Source organism: Podarcis filfolensis (assembly GCF_964270895.1).
Source record: "Podarcis filfolensis genome assembly, chromosome: Z".
Lineage (NCBI taxonomy): Eukaryota > Metazoa > Chordata > Lepidosauria > Squamata > Lacertidae > Podarcis > Podarcis filfolensis.
The window spans coordinates 39915021-39935100 of NC_139617.1; the positions used below are offsets into that span (position 1 = coordinate 39915021).

A 20080-nucleotide genomic window follows, 5' to 3' on the forward strand; every position below is an offset into this window, starting at 1 on the left:
ATCCTTGGCTGACGGGTATATACCCACATGGGAGCATTCAGAAAAAATGCTGTTTATAATTCAATTTACATTCAAAACTGTAAAATGCAAAGGAAACGATCAGGATCTGTTAAAACGGGTGTAGGGAACATCAGGTCTGAGGATGGAATGCAATCTTCCAGCCCTCTCTTATCTAAGCTGTTCCCCTTTCCAGGCCACGCCCCTCTCACCAAGCCACACCCTTCACTACTTCTCCTCTACAGCTTCCTTAAGTGCTTTTGCCTCATTTAAATGTGTCTGATAATGTTTGCTGGGATGAAGGATTGAAAGGTGGGTGTTTGGGTGTGAAGCCCTGGCTTTTGTGTGGCTGGAATGTCTGTACATAATAATAGTCAGATCCATTGCTTTGCCCACTTTTGCAGACCCTCCAAGTGTCTCCATTTTCCAGGGACAGTACCAGATTTACAGAAGCCATCCCAGTTTCTGATTTGACCCTGGAACATCCTGCTTTTCCTTAGGAATCCCTATTTTCATAAGAGAAATGTTGGAGGGGTTTGGAGTTATCCGACCCCTGAAACATCTGAAGGCAGCCCTGTATAGGGAAGGTTTTTGTTTAATGTTTTCTTATGTTTTTATATATGTTGAAAGCTGCCCAGAGCGGCTGGGGCAACACAGCCAGATGGGTGGGGTATAAATCTTAAAATTATTACTATGAAGTCCCTATTTTTATCAGAGAAATGTTGGAGGGTATGCTTTTGCCCTGCCCATACTAACATGTGACCCCACAGAAGGTTCCCCAAAAGGGAACACAGCCCTCATGTTGAAAAAGTTTCCTCACCCCTCCATTAAACACTCCTCAGCAACAAAAAGGTGCTGGGTTTCCACCCGCAACACAAGTTTCAGATTCTTTCATAATTGCCCAAGTAAAGTACCACCACTATTTCATTGCCTGTCCAGCTAGCCTGCTATGAACACTGGCAAGGCAGGAGTCAATAAGCTGCTCCTGCTTCAGCATGCTAAACAGTATATCCCCCAGCTCTTATAAATCAACAAGGTAAATACTGAATACATTCTTAAACTACCAGCTTTACTCAGTAGAAACAAAGACAGCGAGGCTGGTTAAGATTTTTAGACTGGTTGGTGTTCTGATCAATTCGTACTCACTCTTTTGAGTACTCTGACATTTCAGACTAAGGTTCTTCAGTGGTCACCCAAACTGGTCATTACCAAGATCTTCTCTCTTACCAGATAAAGTGTTGGCTTTTTTAAACCTTTCAGCATCTTGTTCTGTTTCTTCCAAAGCTCAAGGGCTCCTTCTTACCTTACATTTTTAACTTGTAGGCAATGTTTACAAGTTTCAGACTGGTTCAAGGTTTCATGCAATACTGTGGCACAAGCATTTGGATGACGCATGCAGAAGCAACAGGCCTCAGGTAAGGTTTTTCTTCTGTTTCTGTTTGAAGCTAAAATAGTAGCCATGTGGAAACTTTTTGAATGGGGTTATAACCACAACAAAAGCCCTAGGCAAATTAGGAGTGCTTACACCACCTGCATCTGAGCTCTCAAAGTTTCTCCAAAATTGCATTGTTTGCGAATGGTTGTAAAATATTATTGTATGGATTGTAACCGATATTAGTTTTATTTCAAGTGTGTCCATTAAAATCAATGGGCAAGGCTAACTTAGATTCATTAATTTCAGTGGGTATACTCTGAGTAGAACATAGTTGGAGACAACTATTATTTATATATTTAAAGTAGTGTAGTTCAACACACAGGTCATAAGGCCTTTTTTTGGCACCCCTCAGCAACAATGTCAACATCTTATCACCAAGCTCAGCTACAGCACCTTTGGGCCTGCTACCTCCAGACTGCCTTTTCCAGGGGAAGAGGAAGAAGCAGCTGGCTTGACAGTGGTCTTGGCTATTTGTATTCATCCACGAGGGTTGTGGGGGAAGCTGCTCTTTTCTGCAAGACTGCATACTAAAAAAGTCGCTTTATAGACTTTTGAATCTGCCCTGAGCAGAGCAGGTAGCAAGTGATGGCTGGTGGGTAAGGCAACACATAATCACTGTCCCATGTCTTTGTGCAGTTTCTTATGTCTTGTGGTGGAGGGATGTTAATTTGCCACACCATGCTTTGATCCCACCTGTCTCTATGCGCCTAGCCCCTCCCTTTTAAAAAATGCTTTATTACACCCCCTTCCCGGCAAGAGGCACTCTGCCTGGTGCTCCCCAGGGTGTTCCGCCTAATAATGTGTCACGTGCATACCACACTTTTGCTTCCTTGACTCTGGCAGCTGAATGTCATTTTAGAGCAGGGGGCAAGGGGAAGGAGATGTTGCTGCACCAAAGCCCCTTACACATAAGGAGCACTGAGAGGACCTGAGCCCGGCCCAGCTACTTGCTAACTATGCAATACTAGCTATATTGCAAACATTTTAATTTATGATATGGAAATTTAATTCAGTGTGCAGTGCATGGTTTCTCTGTTAAAGTACTCTTACTCTTGGTCTGAGATTTTTACCCTGCTCTTCAGCCAAAAAGACTTCCTGAGCCAGGGCTTTTTTTCAACCAGAACTCACCAGAACTCAGTTCTGGCACCTCTCAGGTGAGCGCCATTGCCATTATAAGAGAACAAGGGAGGCATTCATGGTGAGTTCTGGCACCTCTTTTTCTAGAAAAATATCACTGTCCAGAACCATTTTCAGATATCAAAAATAAAGAAGTCCCCACGCTCAGGCTTACAGTTTACACCACAGAAAAGGGATTGGGGTGAGGAGGGGAGAAAGCAAACTCAGCCACTCTGGTTAATGATTTCAGAACATGCAGCAAATCACTCAGACCATGCATCAAGCTGTTAATCATACATTCCTGGTTGATGAAACTATTGCTGGTGTACGCAACTTCCTCTGGTTTTCTTATGTTTAAATAAATAAATAGCTTTTATAGATGTAGAACCAATTTATAACTTCCTTTTTTTCTTTTTGCATGAGCACTTCCACTGCCTTGGGATGCTGACGTCTTCTATCCATGATAGGCTGACCATTCATTGTACTGACCAGTTTACTTTTCTCTGCCAGGTACCTGCAAACCTTATGTCATTTGAATAACGTGCTCCAGTATGTGATGTGACTTCAAGTGCCAAACTGCAGGATGGGAAAATCATTCCCACAGGAAAATGGAGGAAGGGGACTCTAGAGTGAGCCAGCTGTCTGTAACAGTGACTTCAGCACTTTTCTTATATAACTTGAAAGTAATTATGACACAGCTTCTAAAAGCAGAAAGTGAATGTTGTCCTTAGGACAGGATCTAACTCAATGCACTGATGAGAGAGGTGATTTAGACTGATTGAAGATACAACCTGCTTAGTGCAGGATCCTTGACTTTAGCTTTGTGGTCACAGACTACCGTGGATTTCTGTTCTGCCACAAACTGTGCATCACATCTTCTGCGGATTTTTTTTTTAACTGCTCTTTTTATTGTTGAGCTGCTTTATGTGACTGAAGAACATTTAGCCCATGTTGGGTTTTCAATTATTTCTAATGCACAAAATGATGACAGTGTTAACTTTGCTGCAAAGTGTCAATTAGAATAGGACATTGTGGAACAACGTTTTTATAACCTTAAGTGCACTGAGTTGCTTGGCAATGTGGCTGCCTCAGATTTTGTATCAAACATAGGGACAAACCAATGTTCATACCTGAGCTATTTGAGAAATGTGTATTTTGGCACAAGATAAACCACCTTCAATTTAGTGTTTGTTTCTTGTAATTGGTTGTGCTGCTTTGTTTTAATTAACTACAGGTGCCCAGGCAAATGAAGGGTCTCTTGCTGCTGAAAAATCAGTTGGTGTTAACGCTCCTCCTGGGTTCTTTCACTCCAAAAAGAAATATTTGCCTTAAATTATTTGTTTTTCTTTTTACTGTGGGTGCTATTCATCAAAAATGTCTAGCTGTGTGTCACCTGCCCCCGGGTCTTCTGGGGCAAAGGGCATCTGCTCGATCAGTTAAGTTGCAAGAGCATTCCTGCCTTGGGACGAGGGGTTACACCCTCTCCCTTTCTCTGGGGGTGGGGGGCGGTTGCCAGTATATCCTTCCTGAGCCCACCTTTTTTGATACTTCACATACCTTTCTTTCACAGAAAATCAGTGTTAAGGCTGTATTCAGCAAGGAAAGAATACATTGATTATCTCCCTTTCCCTCATTTCCTAACATATGAATAGCAGTCAGTAAGCACTCAGCCACTGAACATCTGCAAGACTACAACTGAGTGGTACAGCTTTTAATAAACTTGGGAAGCCATTTCAGATTAACAGAACTCTGCATCTGAAGAAAGCTCTGGCAAGGGCATGCTGTCTATTGATCTAATTGGATATTGTTAATCTTTGAATATTTTTATTTTAAATAATTTCCTTTAATGTTCAGTGTCTGTTGACTGTTTTGTTTTTAAATGTTATGTTGTATGCTTGTGTCATAGATCTAAGACTGAAATCCAGTATGAAACTGGCTGTCAAAGAGAACCTAGTTACTGAATCTAGTAAGCTACCCAAAAGGGGCAATAGGCAATTTTACAGCAAGATGTATCCCCAAACACCCTTTTTACAGTTGGGAGCTGCACAGCTGGCTTTCTTGCCAATCCAAAAGCTAAATTCATGAGAGTGAGGTAGCTGTAATAGGATATCCATAGGTCTATCAACAAACTCTTATCATCGGCCAGTGAATGGAATTCTCTTTTCAGACATCACCATCTCATAATGTGTTGGGATACAATTTTGAAGGGTTCTCTTGTACAGAGAGATGGAGTTTACATGTTTGGATTGTTTTTTCAAGAAGAACATTTCTCTGGATTTGCCATCAAAAGCAAAGGTGTATGATTTTGTAACTTCTCTGCGTATATGTGCTGATAATATCCCACCTACCTGCAGGATGCAGAAAGAGACACATCTTGCCAGCTGAATGATGGTTATTAAAAGTCTGATCTCCAAACCTCCTACTTAATGCTGAAAAGCCAACACCATCCTTTTATACTAAATAATTAGCCTCATCCAGGCGTGTACTCAAGTTTTAAATGTCCGTATTTAAGCCAGAAACTCATTACAAAACCATGGATAACATTATCATCACTTCTACAGTTGTAATAAATCAAAGGATCTTTCCGTTGACAGCCCAGCCTGAATTTTATCCTTTGTAACTTCCAAGGATGCCAAAAATGCAAGGAGCACCCACCTGATGCAGGGAAACTAATAAATGGTTAAAAGGACTAGGCCTTCTCATGCTGCCAAAGACCAAATGCTATAGAAAGGGAATTATGACATGCATAATTTAGTCACTCCATTGTCAACGAATGGCTTAAGGAAAAACAGTGGTGTTTGGGTTGCCTACCAATCAAATAATCGGATGGAGAAGAACAATCTGTATGGTAAATTTTACCTCAGTCCCTTAGGGGTTAAAATATGCATTGGTTAGAATACAAACTGTAGCTCTTTCGTCAAAACATATTTGAAGCAAAATAAATTTGAACTGCTCAGAATAAGTTCCAAGACCTAGTTATATAATGATTCATCAGTAATCCAGGTGCTCACAGTTAGTCAGAAGAGCAACATTTAAACCTAAATAATAAATGCTTACACTTACTGGCTTGTTCATAAGTCAGTGTGAACCACAAACTGAAATTACAGTGGCTACATCCAAAAACCATACACTATTGAAGGCAAAGGGAGTTTATTAGATGTCTCTGAGTGGACAGAAACAGCTGTCAAACATGAAGGCTGGAAAATAAGGTAAATTATGAGGAAATAAGTCCCATTGAATCCAGTGGCCTTCTAAGTAAGAATGTGTGGTATTTGGCTGCAAAACTCTTTCAGAACAAACACTTACAGAAAGCAGATCTGTATTTTGCTTTATATTTTACTTACTGGATAAACAAGGGAAAATATTTTGGCTTGTGAAGAATCCCCACATCACAAGAAAAATGCCTCCCAAAACTCATCAGCCTCCACCCTTTTACATCAAGCACCTCAATCCAAAGGAATTTGGATCAGAAATCAGCACAGTCCTTGATAATGACATTGCATTAATGAAAATAACACTTGTCATGGTGACACCCATGAGAGGGGAAATCTCCTTTTGTAATGAATGAAACTTGCATGCATCTGTAGAGGGGGGAAATCTCTTGGAATTAAGCTACTTGAAAGTCCCTCTGCAAATCTGCATTTGGAATGTTTTGTTTTGTTTTTGTTTTTAAGAAAAGAAAGCAAGAACCAGTGATGCAAATGGCTGGCCATGATTTTGATTTGTTGTATATGGACATGGAAAGTTGTACAATAATGAGTTGTGTGATAATGGTGATATGATGCAGTATTCAGCAATATAAGCATCTTTGCTGCAGTGTTTTGAGAAGATGAAATAAACGAGTGTTAGTACAGTATATGGAAATTGTTATTAGCATAATCCACATTTAAATGGTTCTCGTCCTATAAAAGCATGAAGCTCTACTTAGCTACTGATTTTTTTGTGTGTGCACCTTTTACTGTGAATTCAAGTGATGCATATTGGTACTATTTAAAATACCACCTCCCTCAAAGCATATCACAAAAACTGTGCCCTGGCATGTGTGTGTATGTGTGTGTAAAAATACACACAAACTCACACTCAGCTCTTGTGCTTGAAAACAGTTCAAATAATTTCAATGGTGGCAACAGATCCACGTGTGCAAAGGCAAATTGGCTTTGTCCTTTGAAATGAATAGTGGTGCTGGTGCAGGTGAGATAACCTCATACTGCACATCAGTATTCCTATGCCCAGAACAGACTATTGGATCAGGTCCTAGTGAACAGTGATAATTGTACAAAGCTAGTCTTTTTGTTCAGCTATTCTGCAAAAGGGTCCCTATCAAATTATTTTCAGGATGACTGTTAATGATTTGTTTAGCTGTATTGAGCAATATTATTTATTATTAATTTATTAGCGTGTATGTAATTTAAAAGTAAACTTAGTGCCAAAATGCATGTTTTTCCAATTAGCACTCAGTCAAGGTATAGACAATAGTATTCAATTTTTGACCCATTTGTCACATTGTGATGTAAACCAATTTCTATATTTCAATTTGTTTCTTGTGAGAACTGTTGCACTATTTTATTTTATTTTATTTTTACTTTTAGCTGTATTCCAGCAGCCCACTGCATGCCATTTGTGTAAGGCCTCTTTCTAAAAAATCTTGTGAATTGTCTCTCATAATAACCACTGAACTTTTAACTCTTGTGTGGGAGTCTTTTAGGTTTTTGGCACAGTATTTTGTTACCTCAGTCTTCTATCAGGTTGCTGTATTTTTCAGCTTGTTACATTGATGATAATTGTTTCACTAATTAAAAACTTTAATGTAAAAATAAAATGTAGTTTTCTTTCTTTGGCACATATTTTACACATATGGTTTATAACTGCTTTTTGACCCAAAGGCCCCCAAAGCTATGAACATATTAATACAAAAGAAAAATGCAATTAATATAAAATAGCAGATCACGATTACACTGGTTGTGCATTCGTCAACAGCACCCATGCTGTCACTTAACATGCAGCTCCCCAGCATTCCACCTTTTGCTTGGGAGCCAGGTTAACTAACACACATACACCTCTTGCCCAGCTCATCCAATCTCTCACATCCACAAGCAGTCATCCAGCAGCAGTACCCTCATCCTCATCACCCCCCAAAGGAGTAACACAAAGGCGTGATTTCCACTTGCAGCTACTCACATGCAATAGGTTGTTGTTTACCAGGTGCAGATAAAAAAGTCTGGGGAGCCAAGTTAGCATTGTCAGGCTCCTGCCGAGGCCCATATTCCTGAAGAGGATGTTTACTGATCAAGAACTTTCTGGCCCTGCTGCTTTTGCCCCTTGAAGTTGCTGCCCTCGGTGAATGGACAACTAACTACATTAAGTGAGGATATAGAGCAGCACGCCCAACTTGCTTTGCACTCCCCCTCCTAGTTGCTGAGTGGATTGGGCTGAAAGTGGGGAAGCAAATGGGCAGCAGTGGCAGGGTTAAAGAAGAGACGGCCCAATTCAGAGACAGTTGGTCCACTTGCCCAAGAGTTTCCAAAACCTAAAAACTTTGCAGAATTAGTGTTCTTGAGGATTTCAACTTCTCTTGTTTTTTAAAAATAAAAGGCTTCTATCCTTTGTGATATCAGTGAAATTTATATTTGAAACTGCAATGGGTATTGGCAGAAGCCTCCAGGGTTCAGGAAGTTGAATTTGTTTCTGTTGAGGTTCTGAAGAATAAAAGACAATTCCATAAAGCCTGACAAGAACAAAATATGTATAAAGAAAACTAGGAAATGTTGGGGTTAAACAATCAGGCAAAAGACTTTCATCAAGCTGTTCACACAAATTTGCTGGCATTTTATAGTTAATTCTCAACTACATGCTCCCCCCCCCCCAAAAAAAAACCTGAATAGGCAAAAACAACATTAGAAGTGGTCCTTGGTGTCAAGTGAAGCTGTCAAAATTTTCACACAGCTCTTGAATAGCACTATACTCAATGATACTGCAAATAGAACTTTGACAGTTATATGCCACCGAATTTCAGGTGTAGGGGATAAATGTTAGGAGAGAGCTCTTTAATGTCCTGCATGCAGGCTTCCTAGAGGCATCTGGTTGGTTACAGTTTTATGTACATAAAATGTTTTCTCGGGGAAAACTAAGAACAGACCAAAGGCCTGCTGAGGTGCCCTCCCATGTGACTATGGGAGCAGGGTGTAAGTGCAATATCCTTCTCCTACTGTTGGTCCCCTGAGAGAGACTAGTATCCAGACGCAATGTATCTCTGTTCCCAGAGGTTAGGATATCAGCTGTTCAACACTGCCATGTGTCGCCAGCCAAACATTGTGCTTTGGTGGTATACTGCATGTTGAAAAATGTTGAAAAAACATTCTGCATTGGCCTCTGCCCACAAGACACCGGATGAAACTTTTCCAGCTCTCACCTCGAGAGCTGAGGTGGTTTCACCGAGGCTTGTACGAGTCTGGGACAATGCAGGTCTCTCCACTGTATGAAGGCAGATTGGGATGGTGGTTTCACCCTTGGCAAGGAACTAAAAGCACCACTGGCCAACTGGAGGGGGTCTTGCAGGGCTGCTGCAATGGAGCCAGTTTTTGGCCTGCGACCTTAGGAGCCAACCCCTAAATACACTCCTGACTTGACCTGACTAGAACAAATTATATTGAAAGATAAACAGGCATTCCCCTTTTGCTTTATACTTTTTTAAGCAGTCTTAAGTTGGTGAGTATCACCACCCCTCAGATAAGGCGGTCTAAAACAGAACATTTGCATGTTGTTTTCTCCTGTCGCTTTTTTTATTTCCTGTCTGGCAGGTTACTTGATTGGATTTCTTGGGGAGCCTGGGCAGTCTTTTGTAATGATAAGGCTCACACCTTTATTCAAACACAGATTAAGACAGGATTTGTGAAGGAAGAGACAATGGGGAGGCTTTTCCATTTTGACCATGCAGAGAAACATTTACTCAGTTTAGGAATCAAAATGGTTCCAGGTTGGCTTTCCTGTGCTGATCTATGTACGTGTGGTTATGAACGTTGCCATATATCTAAGACCATAAAATTCCTATCACAGCAAGGAACTAAAAGCACCACTGGCCAACTGGAGGGGGTCTTGCAGGGCTGCTGCAATGGAGCCAGTTTTTGGCCTGCAACCTTAGGGGCCAACCCCTAAATACACTCCTGACTTGACCTGACTAGAACAAATTATATTGAAAGATAAACAGGCATTCCCCTTTTGCTTTATACTTTTTTAAGCAGTCTTAAGTTGGTGAGTATCAGCACATCTTTGTGTTAATACATTCCATAGTTTAATTGTATGCTGTCTCCATCCTGAATTTCCCACCATTCAACATGACTGGACAACTCTGGGTTCCACCAATACAAAAGACACAAAAAATGTTGCTCTAAAAAAGGTCTTACTCAGCATAAGGTAGCTCCTTCTGTTCATGTGTAGTTTTTGTGTAACCTAGTAAACACTGTTTTCTCACTGTGCCAATTATAGGCAAGTATTGGGCATCATTTTGCTTTTATTTCTGTAGCTAAATTATACTTTGCATTCTCCCTTCACTTTCAGAGGCACCATGCCTTCTGAATGTGTTACTGGGAATCACAAGTGCGAATTACCAGAGGCATCTTAAGTGGCCACTACAAAAACAGGATGGATTAGATTAACCTTTGGCCTCATACAGCATGGATCTTCTTATGGGTTACAATAAATAAAACTAGTGTTTTGGTTAAGTGACTCTGAGTGTTCTGAGAGGGGGAAGTCCAAACAGGCTTATCAAGGTGAATGCATTAATCCTTTCAGTCAAATTATTAAAGTAGACTTAGGGTGGGAACACTGAACGATTGAAGACTGGGAACTGGCCTGTTTACGCCTGAGGCCTACTCCTACTGTGCTCTATAGTGCTGGGTGCACTATTAACAAAACAACAACGAAAAATAAGCTAAACATTGCAGTTAACACAAAAGGCATATTATATGGCTGAAAAAATCAATACGGCATTAATGATCTCTAAAAAAATACAGTGGTTGGACAGGGGCAGATGGAGGGGAAGTGAGAGGCTACATTTTGAGGGCAGAACAGAAAAGGGCCCCCAGATTTAAACCACGTGAGCGAAATGAGATAAATAATAATGTTATCTTCTTGATCCATTTATCCACTGTCGTCGTCGTTACACGTGTTAATCTATTTAAACTGCTATCTTGATGGCAGGGTTCCCCACTCCATGTGGGGGAGGCCATATTCACAGTCTAAAAACAGTTAACTTCTTGATCTATTTTAAACTGTTACCTTGAAGAAGATTGTTCATTTGTGTTGTTGTTGTTTTTGCTCCCTAGACGGGTATGTCCGTTTTCTTTCCATCGCACTCGCCCAGGAGCCATTTCAGGGGAAAGATGACTTGAAGAGGGGGAAAAAGGCGGGAAGCGTCCCTTTAACTGCAGCCTTTAAAAAAAAATCCCCTCAGGCTGCAGTTAAAAGGACGCTTCCCGCCTTTTTCCCCCTCTTCCTTTTCTTTCTGTCCTCAGAGGCCTTAAAGTGCTGGGAGGTAGGAGGGCAGGAAGGAGCAGGTCTTAAGTTTCTTTTAAACCGCACTTTCTTCCCCCTTCGTGGCAAATCCTTGTATAAGAGGTAATTCTAACCGCCGCGCGCCCCGACCCAAGTTGGTGAAAAATACGCTCCCTCGTTATGGGGGGAGAGGAGAGCAGATCACAACAACCTTCTATAGCTGGGGAAACAGGCCCCCACCACCACCACAAACACACTTTGTATATTGGGGGGGGGGGTCCTGGATCCATGAACAAGGAAGGGAAGCGCGCATATTAATGGAGTGGGGGGGGTGCCATCCCCTTACCAGTTTGGGGAGCGTGTGGTGACTTTATTAATAGTAGCAGGAATGACCAAACGCCATTTTGAAAGGAAAACGGATAGGAACCCTTTATGAATTGGGGGTGGGGGGAGAGAGACAGAAAATCCCGAATTTGCAAGAGTTGAGAGGTATTTCTCACAGACTAGGAGGGCGAATGAGAGAAACCCACATAAATAAGTATGGGGCTAGCTAATAACTTTATCTTTGGGGTAAGGGATAGCTTTTTAACATGGGTCAGAGAGCTCATCTATAAAGGTGGAGTAACTTGTGTTTTTTGGGCAGGGATTATATTGTCTTTTTGTCAATACTGTACAGTATAGAAGAATTATCCCACATTTATTGGTGTTGGGGAGGGGGGAGGAGATACAGAAAGTAAAGGGGGGGTCATTTATAGCAGAAGGGAAGCTTATTTAAATCACTCCCCACTCCCATCCTCTCCAGGAGGACAAAGCAAAGTCCCCCTTAGTAGGAGTGTGAGGAACTAAACTGGACTAATTTATGGTTAGGGAGTGTGAATTCCTTTCAAGCACACACTGAGAAGATATTTCATATATGGGAGAGCTGATCACACATAATATCATCATTATGAGTTGGCATGTATTCCAGTGTCACAATTATTCAATATTTTAAGGCCTTGTTAAGCATCTTTCTAAGTCTATCCTTAAAATTGGTTTCTTGGTTTTGAGTAAGTTGATAATAACATTCTCTCCCTGCTTTTCCATTTCAGTTACAGGCACTTTGTTGCAAGGCCAGGAGTTAAAGATGTATTTCTGTAGAAGAAACAATTTTATGGTGGTAGTTTCTTTTCTAATTGTACTGTCCTTTGAAGCATACTTGTGGATGATGCAAACCCCTTTGCTGCCACAAACAATACAGTCAACGGATCTCTGCAAAGGTGAGATTGCCAATGATACAATAACAGCTTTAAAATATAATAAAACATTTATCATTTCACCGTATCACGATGACAGAGAAGAAAACCTAACTCGTGTGATCGCAGTAGTGCGCTACAAGAAAATACAGGACCTTTATTGTTGGTTTTGCTGTAGTCATGATGGCCATGTCTCCATAATAAGAGCAGCCATAGACATTCACTTGGATAGAGCTGATTTCCCTTTTGGTCCAGCAGATATCGTGTGCTTGGAACCCAGAAAGTGCTCTCCAAAATACGTGTCAATTCATTCATCTCCTAGAGGGAAAATCGACAAGCTACCAAGGTTTGAAATTAAGAACCGTGTGCCCGAGGATTCATTTTCTGCTGAATTCACCCTTTGTCTCCCTGTCATGTTTGGAAACTACAGCAATGTCTTGCAGTTCATACAAAGCATGGAAATGTATAAAATTCTTGGTGCACAGAAAGTGCTGGTCTACATGTACAACTGCAGCCAACTCATAGAGAAAGTATTGGAATTTTATGTTGCAGAAGGTACCATTGATATTATTCCATGGCCAATTTTTTCATATGTTAATTTCTCTTCTTTCTGGTATTCTTCCAAAGACTGGGACTATGGGAAAGCTACAGTCCTAAATGATTGCATCTACCGCAATATGTACAGGAGCAAATATGTGGTTCTTAATGACATTGATGAAATTATCCTACCCATTAATCATCTGAGTTGGAAAACAATGATAAGCGATCTTGAGGATCGAAATCCAGAGACAGGCATCTTCTTGTTTGAGAACCATTTATTTCCTCAGCATATCTTTTCCTCTACAGACACACTCAACATTTCATCCTGGAAAATGGTCCCAGGAACTAATATACTGCAGCATATTTACAGAGAGCCCATTAAACTGAAGTTTAGTAATCAGAGAAAGATGATCGTTAATCCAAGAGCAGTGGTTCAGACTTCAGTCCACACCATTCTCAAAGGTTATAGTAAGACGCTGGTAGTTCCCAAAGAGATTGCAATTCTTTATCACTGCAGACAGTATGTTGAAAAAGAGGTCCCTGGAAAATACCTCATTAGGGACACAACGATCTGGAGATACAATGTTTCTTTGATTAATAATGTTAACAACATACTTGAAAAACAATTCCCTAGAAAGAGTTCCAAGTTTAGATGGAATAAATTCTAGGAGGCATTGTAGCTTTTATAAACAGTTGTATTTTTACACATACAAAATTACTTACTAACAAAGTGCTGGTACAATCCATATGCTAAATTTGTAGAACTTAATTCTACAATTAGAAATGTACAACCACCTACTGTATGCTCAGTAAAGTTGTAAGGATTTTTTAAAAAAAACATTTCCCCCGGACATCAGTTTCTATTCACTGTTACCTGGACTTAAATCTACACTATAGATTGCCCTAAGGTCATACTCTTAGAACTGTCATGGCTTTCTTCAAAAAATCCTAGGAACTGTAATTCACCGACTGTTTCTCTATTCATCTCCCTTTTCACTGTTTCACTGTTGCTTAACATCCTGTCCAATGAATAGTTTTGAAAAACTTGCTTATCATTTTGTGCAGTTTATTTGGTCCTGAATAAAGAATTTATCTGATGGTTTCGGATTTTCTTCTTTTTCCTGCAAACTGTGGCTGGAACTAATAATACAAGCTGTGGCAGAAACTCTAGGAGTCTCTCTGAGTGGAAAAAGAACTTGCAGGGTGTGGGACCAAAAGCCCTTTCCTCTTGTTAGCCTTTACAACCCCACATCTCCATTCTGCATAACTCTTAAAAATGCAGGAACCCTTTCCTTCCTAGCCGCTCACCCTAGCAAATATGGTAATCAATTCTGTGTGTCCCTGCTGAGAGAGATTTCAGGAAAGGAGCTGGTGCAAATATCTCTAAAGAAGTGTGAAGCAGTTGGGGAGTGGCCTTAGCTCAGTAGCAGAGTATATGGCACGTGGGAGCCACAGTGCCTCATCCCCTTTCCCCTATACTGGAAATTTAAAATTATGAGCACAGATCTCCAGATTGCATCTTTTTCAAACCAATCAAGCCAAATACGCTATTGGCTGAGAACATTCAGGAAGCTTGTACAGTACCTTCCTAAGAACTAGAAACAGGAAGCTGCATTATACTGTGTAACACAACTTATTGACACTTCCTATTGTCCTGCTGCTTTCTCCCATGGCAACTGCTATTTAGTGCTCAATCAGAGCAAACAGCAATTCAGGTTTTCCCTGATTGTCATTTGTTCCAATCTATCACTAAAGAGTGGATTTTCCATTGGAAAGGATCTTGTCAGAGGGAAAACTGCCCCAACCTGCACCTAGAAAGCATGGTTCAAGTGGAAAACTGCTCTGACCCATGCTTTCTAAGCGCAGCACTAGCGGAAGTGTGGACAAGTCTTTAGTTAGACCAAATCTAACTTGAGTTTCTCTATATTGACTGGCAGCAGATCTACAGGGTTTCAGGCAGGTGTTTTCCAAAGCCTTACCCTCCCACAAACATTTAAAAGGCTGTAGAATATTAATCATCCAAAGGCTCCAAGCGAACCTCCCTAGGGAGTCACTGCAGAAAAGACTAGTTCTCATGTTGCCACCTAAGGACATATTTCCTCTATCTCCTGACAAAGGTCATCATGCAAGGCGACCAAAGCAGTTTCTGTGCCAAAACCAGGCCTGAACCCTGATAGAAAGGGAGCTACAAAATCTGCTGCTTCCAAGAGCACCTGGATCTGGCCTTAGATTATTTCTCAGGTTATGTCTGTTTGTTTTAAAAGAGCAAATAAGGTACTTCTGTGTGAACTAACCCACACAGAACATTCACTGTAGACATGCAGGGCAGTCGTACTTTCAGGCTTCCCATTTTGGCATCTGGATGGCCACTATCGGTGCTTTTTTTCTGGGGGAATACAGAGGTGTGCATACCCCTAAACATTTTGTGAATCTAAGTTTGGCCTCATTGAGGGGCAGTATTTCAAAATGAGTAGGGAAATGAGGGTACCCCTAAACATTTTTTTTTTTAAGAAAAAAAGCTCTGGCCGCTATGAGAACAGAATGCTGGACCAGATGGGCCATTGGTTTGATCCGGCAGGACTCTTCTTTTCCAGGCATTCCTAGTGCCTCTACAGAAAGGAGAGATTGGTCAATCACAACTGTTGCCGCTTGCTTGCTGTATTGCTTCCATGTATTTCTGCATTTGCATTGCAAAGTGGAGTGGATCTAGAGTGGCAAGGTGATACACGTATATTGAGAGTGTGTGAACATCTCTTTTCATTTGACATATTCCTGCATAGCCAGGGTTATCTGCCAAGGATGCATTAATCTAATGAAATAATCCAAGCCTAGTATCTGCAGCAGAGGTTTGGGAGTGTGCATTTGTGTGGAAAGCATGCAGAGGGAAAAGGAAGCATGGAAATTCCCGCCCCAGATCCATGTGAGTCATTGCCAGTGAGTTCTATTCTTCTCTTAGTTGTTGCTTAATATTGCTCTCTTTAAGCAACAGCATCCAAAACAGGTTAGAGTAGCTGAATGGCTCTGTTGAGTCACATCTTTGCCCACATGGTTGGAACCCAGAACAAGTTTTGCCGGTCTGGCCTGTGTGAGAGAATGTAAACACTTAAGAGATCCTAGTCTAGGCACTGATGATGGAATGCATACGCTCCAACATTTCTCCAGTGAAAATAGGGACATCTAATTATACACCAGAAGGCTTCTCCCATATTTGATCTCACTATATACATAGATGTCATATGCACACCTACGTACATTGGTCCCCTTGAGCCAATTACACCACCTTCCACAGATAAATGGAATTAAATAAAAAATTATTTTATTTTTAAAGTTTTATTTATAATTTTTCATGATAACATAAGCAAAGCAAAACATTGAATTAAACAACCCCCCCTTCCATGGTTCCTTCTGATTACCCCTTACTGCTGCATATTCTAGTCCAGGTTTTTCCCTTTCTCTATTTATATCAACATATATTTTACTGCTGGATTTACTCTAAACCTGCTAATGTTCTAACCAGTTTACAATGATTTTTCAAATATTCTACAAACATTTTTCAATCTTCCTTAAATACCCTTTCTTCTTGATCTCTTATTTGACTGGTTAGGCTTGCCAATTCTGCATATTGGATCATTTTCATCTGCCATTCCTCTGCTGCTGGTACTGCTCCCTTCCTTCATTTCTGGGCATATATTCTTCGGGCTGCTGTAGTTGCATAGAGAAGAAAATTATTTGGGTCTCTGGGACATCTGAGTTACTCCTAAAAGAAAGGAAAAGGTTATAATTATGATAATAATATTAGTAATAATAATAGTAATAATAATAATAGTAGTAATAGAAACTGCGAGAATGAGCAGGAACATAGGTAAAGATAAAGGTACCCCTGCCCGTAAGGGCCAGTCTTGCCAGACTCTAGGGTTGTGCGCCCATCTCACTTAAGAGGCCGGGGGCCAGCGCTGTCCGCAGACACTTCCGGGTCACGTGGCCAGCGTGACAAGATGCATCTGGCGAGCCAGCGCAGCACACGGAACGCTTTTTATCTTCCCGCTGGTAAGCGGTCCCTATTTATCTAGTTGCACCCGGGGGTGCTTTCGAACTGCTAGGTTGGCAGGCGCTGGGACCGAGCAACGGGAGCGCACCCCGCCGCGGGGATTCGAACCGCCGACCTTTCAATTGGCGAGTCCTAGGTGCTGAGGTTTAACCCACAGCGCCACCCGCGTCCCAGGAACATACCAGACAGTGAATCCTATTGAGCTCAGTGGGGCTTAGGTAAAGGTAAAGGTACCCCTGACCCTTAGGTCCAGTCACGGACGACTGGGGTTGCTCGCTCATCTCGCTCTATAGGGCGAGGGGGCCGGTGTTTGTCCTCAGACAGCTTCCGGGTCATGTGGCCAGCATGACTAAGCCGCTTCTGGAGAACCCGAGCAGAGCACAGAAACACCATTTACCTTCCTGCCGGATAGACGTGCTTTTGAACTACTAGGTTGGCAGGAGCAGGGACCGAACAACGGGAGCTCACCCCATTGCAGGGATTCGAACTGCTGACCTTCTGATCGGCAAGTCCTAGGCTCTGTGGTTTAGACCACAGCGCCAACCATGTAAAAATGCTTCGGATTGCAGTGTAAGGCTGCCCAGTCTTTACCGAGTCACTAGGGAGTAAGCTCCATTTAATACAGTGGGACTTACTTCCGAGTAGATAGGGTAAGGCTCCATTTACAATAAAGGAATCAACACTTCAATTGTTTCCTAAGAAATGGTTGGCAGTTGAAGCATTGCAATTAAAGAATTTATAGTGGAATGGTGACATTTTCCTTTGAAATTGTAGGAAGGACTTTGTATGCCTTAATTTGGCACAGATATTTTATTTTCGTTATAAAAAGAAATATCCCCCCCCCCCCGCTTCACTTTCAATTGGTCTCCAAGACATGGAGAGGGAGAAAAAGGCAAACTGGGACATTCTGGGATCAAATCAGAAGCTTCTGTAATTCTGGGACTGTCCTTGGAAAACTGAGACAATGATTTCATGGGTTAAATCATTTTCCATGGGACAATTGGGTTAATGACAATGATTCCATGGAATGGAACTGACTGGTTGTCCCTAGACCAGTCTGGATGGGGAAGATTGGAAGAGGAGGAGGGATTGTGCTACAATAGCATCAACAGTAGAACATATCCTTTAATGCCATACTTAAAGACCCAGGTTGAAGTTCTGGGGGCATATGATTCAAAGTCAGGTACATTTCTATTGGGGAAGAGGCATAGCCCATTAGTAGAGCATGTGCTTTGCATGTAAAATGTCCTAGTTTCAATCTCTGGCATCTCTAGGTAGGGCTGAGAATGTCAGAAACCCTGTTGGGAACCCTGAAGAGCTTCTGCCAGTCAGTGTAGACACCACTAAGCTAGATAGACCAATGGTCTGACTCAGGATAGGACAGCTTCCTATGTCCCATCAGTGGGGATACCACCACCGAATAGATTATTTCTCTAGTCACCAGGCCATGACCCTCTGAGAGCAGCAGGGTCCGAGTCTCTAGAAACAAACAGTTTTGTCTCAATGTAGCCCAGAAGTTCCAGTTCTGATCATAGTTATCTGCATAATATTTGAGAGAGTAGGGTGGGAGAGAATTAGCTCTCCACAAGGTTCCCTCCTCCCCCCCCCCGGTCTGTCTTTTATCTTCTCTTTTTTTCAGAAATTTAACATGTGGAACAAAGCTCACCCCCTCATCAGAATATGCTCCTCTATTTATTTGTTTATTTTGTCTTGGCCTGCATGTATCATTGTACAGTGGACGATAGGGTTGCAAACGTGATCCGTGCAGGATGCACATCCGAAACCCACAGTGTTCGCAACCTGCAGCGGCGTGTCTGCGCATGTGCGGGTTGCGATTTGGCGCTTCTGCGCATGCGCAATGCGCGATTTAGCGCTTCTGCGCATGCGCAACTGCCAAAACCTGGAAGTATTTCTGGGTTTTGGCGGTCCGTAACCCGAAAAGACGCAACTTGAAGCATCTGTAACCCGAGGTATGACTGTACAGTACTGCATGTGTGTGGTCATGTATTTAAACTCTGGTTAGCAAAGCACAGAGATTTACAAGTGTGTGTGTGTGTAGACAGTGGCGGAGGAAGAGGAGTGCGGGGGGAGTGCACCGCCCCCGGCAACGCGATCCCAGTGGGGTGCCATCGCGGCTGCCCTCCTGCCCACACTGGGCACCACACCCCCGCAGCGCCACGCCACGGCGCCAGGATGCGCGCCACACCCCTGGGATGCACACCAGCCCTGCCCTGTCTGCTCTCCGCCCCTGGTGAGGGAGCATGAAACTCCACCACTATGTGTGGGTTGTATTGTATTGCTTAAAAGTCATTGAGCACCAGCTTGGAGAAAAATCATCTCACCCCTCCGCCACACCTTGTCCTGTTTTGCCAGAACAAAGATGGCAACTTTATCATTAGCACACTCTGGACACTTACTCAGAAACAGACTGGCAGCTAGCCAAGATGTTTAAGAGTTTCACCCTTCTGAGGGCAGGAAATCCTAGGATTGCGATTAAAAGTTCTCTGTAACTCTAGAACCACAACTCTGCTCTTAAAAAAGAGCCAGACTTTGTGTGTGTGTGTGTTAAGTGACTGGGAAATGCATAGAAAAGTATGGGATGAACGAATAACCCATGGGAACACTTAGAAACAGCCCAGAAGCAAATAAGCTTGGACACAGGAAAAATGCTCATTATCATATAATCACCCTGCAAAGAAATCAGTCAACAATCTAGCATCTGTGTGGATGCTTCTGAATGGTTTGAAATCTCCTCCCAGTTTATTTATAAATAATATTTATAGACTGCACCTTGTCCAAAATGTAATTTGAAGGTGTAACTCGGTGGCAGACCTGAATCTGGCATGTTGCCGTCATTTAATCTGTGGGTTTCCAGAACATGAGAACCACTTTCATCCTTTGGTAATATGTTATTACCTAACAGCACTTCTTATTTGCGTGGATCAAGCTTCAGTTCGTTCACCCAAATTGAGCTCATTACTGGTTCCAAGCAGCTGCTCAGGGCAGGCAGGCTGACACCTGGATTAGATGAAAAGGAGAGAGGGAGAGATCAGGAGGATGTGAACTGCGCACTGAAAGCTCTCCCATCTAATTCAGTTCATGATGCCCAGGTATGTCTCTTCTCTCTCCCTTTTCTGGGTCAACATCGCAGTCAGATGGTGAATCACAGCCAGACTTTCCTTCAAAGAACAACAGATTATTATCTCCTTTCGTCAGCCACTT

At 42.0% G+C, this 20080-nt stretch overlaps 2 protein-coding genes and 2 long non-coding RNA genes across 26 annotated transcripts in view; 2 read left to right on the top strand and 2 right to left on the bottom strand.

Annotated features, from left to right (window-relative positions):
- The window catches only part of RALGPS1 (Ral GEF with PH domain and SH3 binding motif 1), a 218704-nt gene extending 211337 nt beyond the window's left edge, over positions 1 to 7367 (top strand). For all 14 annotated transcript variants that reach the window (XR_014543993.1, XM_083596993.1, XM_083596984.1 and 11 more), the window contains 2 exons: positions 1321 to 1412; positions 3059 to 7367. Coding sequence is in view for 13 of the 14 variants with exons in the window: in XM_083596993.1 (XP_083453119.1) it covers positions 1321 to 1412; positions 3059 to 3088 (122 nt within the window). In the remaining variant the exon portion in view is untranslated. The remainder of the gene's footprint in view (positions 1 to 1320; positions 1413 to 3058) is intronic.
- The window catches only part of LOC310754793, a 34900-nt gene extending 23930 nt beyond the window's left edge, over positions 1 to 10970 (bottom strand). For 2 of the 3 annotated variants that reach the window (XR_014544015.1, XR_014544016.1), the window contains exon 1: positions 10823 to 10970. This is a non-coding gene — a long non-coding RNA (uncharacterized lncRNA). Of the gene's footprint in view, positions 1 to 7726; positions 8274 to 10822 lie in introns of all 3 variants that reach the window. The other variant, XR_014544017.1, reaches the window with a different exon arrangement.
- Positions 10971 to 11010: 40 nt separating this feature from the next.
- Positions 11011 to 13912, top strand: LOC310754771 (beta-1,4-galactosyltransferase galt-1-like). 8 transcript variants are annotated; one of them, XM_083597042.1, is made up of 3 exons: positions 11045 to 11161; positions 12127 to 12294; positions 12529 to 13912. In XM_083597042.1, exons 2-3 carry the CDS (start codon positions 12162 to 12164, stop codon positions 13476 to 13478), a joined length of 1083 nt encoding a protein of 360 aa, XP_083453168.1. In that variant the 5' UTR covers positions 11045 to 11161; positions 12127 to 12161; the 3' UTR covers positions 13479 to 13912. The 8 variants fall into 8 exon arrangements, with proteins under 8 accessions (XP_083453166.1, XP_083453168.1, XP_083453162.1 ...); XM_083597043.1 differs by lacking the exon at positions 11045 to 11161 and adding an exon at positions 11180 to 11527; XM_083597040.1 differs by having other exon boundaries at positions 11011 to 11078; positions 12127 to 13912.
- A 2209-nt stretch (positions 13913 to 16121) lies between these two features.
- On the bottom strand, positions 16122 to 20051 carry LOC310754810. The gene is made up of 2 exons (XR_014544044.1): positions 19775 to 20051; positions 16122 to 16567 (listed from the first exon to the last, which is right to left on the bottom strand). It is a non-coding gene; the product is annotated as an uncharacterized lncRNA (long non-coding RNA).
- Positions 20052 to 20080: the final 29 nt, after the last annotated feature.

What these genes read in the sequence shown, in the direction of transcription:
- LOC310754771 (XM_083597040.1), top strand. Translation starts at nt 12,162, where the DNA reads ATGTATTTCTGTAGAAGAAACAATTTTATGGTGGTAGTTTCTTTTCTA.